Source organism: Cardiocondyla obscurior, linkage group LG25 (assembly GCF_019399895.1).
Source record: "Cardiocondyla obscurior isolate alpha-2009 linkage group LG25, Cobs3.1, whole genome shotgun sequence".
Lineage (NCBI taxonomy): Eukaryota > Metazoa > Arthropoda > Insecta > Hymenoptera > Formicidae > Cardiocondyla > Cardiocondyla obscurior.
Window position 1 is genome coordinate 2,216,281 of NC_091888.1, and position 7,047 is coordinate 2,223,327.

Below are 7,047 nucleotides of genomic sequence, written 5' to 3' on the forward strand. Positions count from 1 at the left end.
TATTTTATATTATTTTTTTACTTACTTATTTTGGATGTCCAAACTATGCAAACAATTATAATGTTTGACATTTAAATTAAACGCAAGCGCGTTTTTTTGTGCTTAGTGTACAACTAAATAAAATGTAAATCCCTAGATAAAATTGTATTTACATTTCTCACTTTTAACCATCTCGGTTGAGAGTGAAAATTTCTCATGTAAATTTACCTTAATTCTAGAAAAATACGAGAGGATTGGAGTTTACGTGAAAAATTACAACCTATAAATTTATCTATTATTTGTTATATTTTATTGCATAAATAATAATATATTATTTTAAAACTATAAATTTAAGTCGGTTGGTGTTAATACTTTATTATACATTACATTTTACATGCTACAATAACATTTTTACAATAATAATTCATAAAATATAAATATCACTATTCACTTTTCCTTTTTTCACAGCTCACTTTTCACTAAAGATTCATGATCGACCTCCTGGGTGCCAAAAAACATTTATACGGACGTTACGTGCACCAGGGTGGCGAGCACTAGTGCTGCTGACGGTGATGGTGACAAAACGACTGATGAACTCGATTGGCGTGAGATCGAGACCGCGTTCAAAAGTCGTATCGCAACGGGTGTGGTGATAAACACAAACTATATATCGAGCCGCTGCGATTCCTGGAGGACGCCGGTAACGTGGTGTGCGAGCGCATACGAGACATCGTGCTTAAAAACAATTGTGTAAAAGTGAATACTGCGTTCAACGGTGAGTTTATGGCCGGGGACAAACGCGCCAACAAAAGTATAACCACGAAAAACTGAGATTTTTCGAGAAACGGATGTGCGCGAGTGGTACCGGCTACACGTTGTCGAACCCACGCTGGTTTCTCTCGAGGAGTTTCAGGAGCGTGACAGCGGATGGGCATTGTCGCGAATTTTGAACTTGATAATCAACGTAAATAAGTACAATCTGATGCGTGCGGGATGCTACGTTACATTGCCACGGAAGTTAGCCGCTAAAAAAAGCAGTGATATGTGTAAAGTCGATGGACGACAAGTGTCTCGCGTGGTCGGTAGTGGCGGCTCTGTATCCCGCAAAGCAGAACGTGAATAGGGAATCGTCGTACCCGCATTACACAACGGTGTTGAACGTCGAGGGTGTACAGTTTCCTGCGATTCTTAAAGACGTTGCGAGACTCGAACGATTAAACGATATCTCAATCAATGTGTACGCCACTGAGAGATGCGGAAAAGAAATTAACGTTCTACTTGTACACCTCACTAACGAGAAGAAAGAGAAACACGTAAATTTATTGTACATACAACGCGATGACAACAACGATGACCAAGAAGTAGGACACTTTGCGTGTATCAGTAATCTATCACGCCTCGTCAGCTCACAACTAAGCGGACGCGAGCATCGTAAATACATTTGTGATCGGTACGTATAGTTTTGAATATTTCATTGATTTTTTTCTTTTTAAATTTTTTTTTTAAATATTTTATTTTAGGTGTCTTCATTACTTCAGTTCGAGCGAGAAATTTAAGTTTCATATCGTGGATTGTGGAACTTTAAACAACTGCGCTATACGACTACCTAGCGAGGACAACAAATGGCTCAGCTTTTCCAACCACGACAACAAGGAGCGCGTACCGTTCATCGTATACGCCGATCTGAAGTGCGTGCTGCGAAAGATCGATCCACCGTCATCGCCGGAGCAAACGACGTTTAATTACCAACGTCACGAAGTATTCAGCGTGGGATACTATGTGCGATGCTCGTTTGACGAGTTGCTGTCAAGATATGAATATCGTCGCGGACTCGATTGCATCGAGTGGTTCGTTGAGCAGCTAGTGAAACTGGCTCATCGCGTAAAAACTATAATATTAAAAACCGTCCCGATGGAGACGTTGTCGAATGCGCAGCGCGAGAAGCATGAGAACGCGACAGTCTGCCACGTGTACGAAAGTCCGTTTGAGGTGGACGAGAAGCGTGTGCGAGATCATTGTCATTTGACCGGTCGGTATAGAGGTCCCGCGCACTCAAAATGTAACTTGCGATACTGCGACACGCGTTACATCCCCGTCGTGTTTCATAATTTGTCAGGCTACGACGCGCACTTTGTTATAAAGGAAATCACCACGGCGTATGAGGATAAAGTCGATTTGTTGCCGATAACGAAGAAGAAATACATCTCTTTTACGAAACACGTGAACGATACAGCTAAGGGACAGGACTTGCGAACTGCGATAAAATTGCGCTTCATAGACTCGTACAAATTTTTGAACGCTAGCCTCGACAAATTATCGTATTTACTCATCAAAGATAAAATGCAAATCTTGTGCGCTGAATTTGCGACACTTTCAGAGGAAAATTTCGATCTCTTGACACGAAAAGGTATATTTCCGTACGAGTACGTCAACAGCGTCGAAAGATTGGATGAGTTGAGCCTACCGTCGCGCGAATCGTTCTTCAGCTCGCTGACCGGTGACACGGTGAGTGAGACAGATTACGCGCACGCCGAGACCGTATGGCAGCAATTCTCCGTTCGAACTCTAGGTGAGTATAGCGATCTGTACCTCAAGACCAATGTACTGTTATTGGCCGACGTATTTGAAAATTTTCACGATAGATGCGTCGAGAGTTACGGATTCGATCCCGCGCACTACTACACCTTGCCCGGTTTCACGTGGGACGCGATGCTCAAGCATACGCGTATTAATTTCGAACTGTTGACTGACATCGATATGGTGATGTTCGTCGAACGCGGTATATGCGGCGGTCTCAGTCAATGCTCCAACAGATACGCGCGAGCTAATAACAGATACATGCGGTCGGGGTACGACTCGTCGAAACCTTCGTCGTACATCGTGTATTACGATGTAAACAACTTGTACGGTTGGGCTATGTGTCAGCCGTTACCGTACGCGGATTTTGAATGGGTCGACGACGAAGAACTCGCGAACCTCGACGTAGACGCGATTGCCGCGGACTCGCCCACGGGTTATATCCTTGAGGTGGATCTCGAGTATCCTGCAAGCGTGCACGACATGCACTCCGATCTGCCGTTCTGTCCCACGCGAGAGAAACCACCGGGGGCAAAACATGATAAAAAACTTTTGGCTACGCTGTACGACAAGAAGCGATACGTCACACACTATCGCAATCTGCAGCTGTGTACGCGTCACGGTCTTCGCGTCAACAAGGTTTACCGCGCGCTGCGATTTACTCAGTCAGCATGGTTGCGCGATTACATCGAGCTCAACACGCGACATCGAACTCGCGCGACCAATGATTTCGAGAAAAATTTGTTTAAACTAATGAACAACGCGGTGTTCGGTAAAACGATGGAGAACGTACGAAATCGCGTTGACGTTCGATTGTTCTCAAAGTGGGACGGACGGTACGGTGTGGAAGCGATGATCGCCAAACCTAATTTTCACAGCAGAAGTGTATTCGCGGAAAATTTGGTAGCTGTGGAATTGCGTAAACTCGAGGTGAAATTCGCTAAGCCGATATACGTTGGTATGTCCATACTCGACATATTTAAGGAGTGCTTGTACGAGTTTCATCACGAGTATATGTTATCAACTTTTGAAGACAAATGTAGCGTCATGTATACCGACACGGACAGTCTCGTGTACAGTGACCGGCAATAATGGCCTGTCGCACTGCGGCGACGGCGGCTCCCGCGCGTGAGGTGGGGTAGTGTGCGTGAGGCTTCACCGCGGATCGCGTACGTGAGGCAGGGAACGCCGAAAGGAGCGAGAGGACGGGGGAAAATTTGGTGGGGGGCGTTCTCATGCTCTCTCTCGCTCGCGACCCGTGCGTGTGAGAGAGAAAGCATAAGTGAACGCTAAGGAATTATTATAGGCGCACCTTCGCTCTCTCGCTTGCACGCGTTCGTGTTTATACGGGTAGACAAGGATAGAAGTATATCGCAAGAGTACGCTATTAATTCTAGCGTATACTTTAAGACATTTCGCGACTTTTAACAATCGAAATTAAATACTCATGTTACTTATATTTTAAATATATATTTTTACATTACGTATAATTTAATTTTGGGATAATTTTCGTTTTTTGTCTTGAGAAAGACAATTTTAAATGCCGTACGCGATCCGCGGTGAAGCCTCACGCACACTACCCCACTTCACGCGCGGGAGCCGCCGTCGCCGCAGTGCGACAGGCCATTATTGCCGGTCACTGTACAGCGTCCAGTGTGAGAACGTATACAAGATGATAAAGCGTGATATCGCGCGGTTTAACACGAGCGACTATCCACCTGATAACGCGTACGGTATGCCTCTCGCAAACAAAAAAATACCGGGTTTAATGAAGGATGAGTGCAACGGTGCGATTGTTACAGAGTTTGTCGGACTCAGAGCGAAGATGTACGCGATCAAGGTGGACGGTAGAAGCGACACCAAAAAAGCAAAGGGTGTAAAGAGCGGAGTCGTGGCGCGAACTATAACGTTCGACGATTATGTGAAGTGTCTCGAGAACGAGATTGCTATGACTCGCGACCAATCGTGCGTAAGATCGAAATTGCATGAAGTGTACACCGTATCCGAAACAAAGATCGCTTTGAGTCCGTACGACGACAAGCGATATCTCGTGCCGAACTCGACCAAGACCTTACCGTGGGGTCATTATCGCATATCTCGATAAAACACAGTACATATGTACGCGGTATACATGTATGCAGTATACATGTATACATGTATTATAGATGTATTATAGATGTTATATTATAGATGTATTATACTTTCGATTGGTACAAGGTCTCTCGAGTAATTGTTAACATTAGCATATTTTATTGATTGTCTTCTTTGTAATACTGCTCGACCCAGTTGTGCCGGAGTTGGAGCAAGCATAGATCTTTACTTGATTCTATGTCATTACTTTGACTTTCATCGAATGCATACGTTTGCGATTTCTGCAAATATTGGATTTTTGCAGCTTGCAAATGGGTTGGATTGCACAAATGTGTCATTTTGTGTTTACGTTCGACACTTTAAATTTTTTCTTTTTATTTATTCGCAATTTATTCTGAGGTGTATGTGGTGTGTGAGGCGTTGATGGTTACTTATTTTTCTCAAATTTAGGCAATATTTTGCAGAACTCCTGAAACGACCGACGAACCGGTCAATTGCGATGTATTGTACAGGTTTTAGTTAGTAGTCGCGAGCACGCTCTTACACATGTACGCAGTACACATGTATGCAGTATGCAGTATACATGTACACAGTATGCAGTACACATGTACACAGTACACATGTACGAAGTATGCAGTATACAGGGTGTCCCAGATCAGTGGACGATGCCGAAAATGATAGGTAGATTTAATCGAATTAAAACGAAAAGTCCTGTACCATTTTAAAAAATTTTCAATAGTTTTCAAGAAAAAAATTAATTTATGTACGCGTAAGAGCGACGAGGAAGCGTGGGCTGAGTGAGCGCGACAGACGACGGTGCCATTTCTAGTCATTCGCCTGTCGCGCTCACTCACGCGCAGCTTTCTTGTCGCTCTTACGCTTATACATTTAATATATTTTAATTTTTTTCTCGAAAACTATTGAGAATTTTTCAAAATGGTAAAGGACTTTTCGTTTTAATTCGATTAAATCTACCTATCATTTACGGCATCGTCCACTGATCTGGAACACCCTGTATATTATAGATAAAATTATATAAATGAAGTAAAACATTGTACAATGCATACGTTTATATATTTTTCTCATTTTTATACATTTTTGTATTTAATCACACATACACATGTGTGAAATAAAAAAAATTTTATTAAACGATGCTGTTTTTGTCGATCCACGAATTGTGCGATCCGTCGAATCCCAGCCATTTCACGTAGACCTTGTCACCCTTCTTGCGCAGAACCTTCTCCACCAGATACACGTCCGAATGCGTCGCGCGGCGCAACTCGTGCTCGTAGAAAGCTCCGGATATAGCCTCGCCGCGATAATCCTCCAGTAGATAGGTAGCTGGATTGGTTTGCTGCACTTTGACGATCGTGAAAACCTCGGTGGTCCAATTCGGAGTGTATCCCTTTTCGAAAATCATTTTAAACTTGCTCACGCGTACTTTATTACCGACCCTAAATTTGGCCGGAGCGGCTATTTTTATAGCGCTGTACACGGTGCCGAGGAGTTTCTTGGCGATCTCAGGTGTCACGTCGACGGGCCGCATGCCGATCGTTCGGTGCTTGCGCCTATTGTACTCGTCTACGAGACGCGGTAGCGCGTCGAACCACTCGTAATTGCCGTTGAGTGTAAACATCTTTCACATGGCGTTTTTAAGCGTGCGATTGAATTGCTCGACTACTGACGCCTTCATCACCGAGTATGTTAAGTAATGATTGACACCGCGTTTTGCGAAGAGCCGTTGTACGTCGGCGTTGTAAAACTCCTTTCCCATATCAGTTTGCAAATTTTTCGGACATCGCCTGCTCTTTCGCATCAACTCCGCTAAAGCGTCAGCCGTTTCGCTGCCGCCTTTATTCTTGAGGGGTATCGCCCACGCATACTTGTCGAGTACGTTGATGACGGTGAGAATGTAACGGTAACCTCGGTTGAAACGCGCGTACGGTTGCATCTCGACGATATCAGCCTGCCACAAATCGTTGTATCCCTTGGCCACGACGCGTCTTCGCGGAAAATTTCTTTTCGCCGGGGCGTGTAACTCGTCGACGAGTCGCCTCCTCTCAGGACCCGTGTCGTTAGACTTGCGTGATCTAGACATGGTCAATCACGTCTTGCGGCACGCCGATTCTGTCGCTTGATTCCTCCAGTCGCTTAATTTATAATCAAACCAGCCTCACGCAGTTCCTCGATAATTGACAGAATTTCGTTGTCGTGAGCGTTGTGACCGGCTCGACGCGAAGCATCCAGCAATCTAAGACGATCCATGAGCTCGTTGGGATCGTCCCAGTGCACGTAGTCGATCGCGTGATCGTTCAACGTCATGAGGTGAGGTAATCCTTTACCGGAACTTTTTCTTCTCGATTTCCTGGCCGAATCGCCCGACATCAGCGGTGCAATCAC

General features: G+C 44.5%; 2 protein-coding genes across 2 annotated transcripts; one reads left to right on the forward strand and one right to left on the reverse strand.

Moving 5' to 3' along the window:
* Positions 1-1,034: 1,034 nt before the first annotated feature.
* Positions 1,035-3,648, forward strand: LOC139111720 (uncharacterized). The gene is made up of 3 exons (XM_070672190.1): positions 1,035-1,303; positions 1,518-2,828; positions 3,435-3,648. Exons 1-3 carry the CDS (start codon positions 1,035-1,037, stop codon positions 3,646-3,648), a joined length of 1,794 nt encoding a protein of 597 aa, XP_070528291.1.
* A 2,143-nt stretch (positions 3,649-5,791) lies between these two features.
* On the reverse strand, positions 5,792-6,283 carry LOC139111721 (uncharacterized). The gene has a single exon (XM_070672191.1). The coding sequence runs from the start codon at positions 6,281-6,283 to the stop codon at positions 5,792-5,794; it is 492 nt and encodes a 163-aa protein (XP_070528292.1).
* Positions 6,284-7,047: the final 764 nt, after the last annotated feature.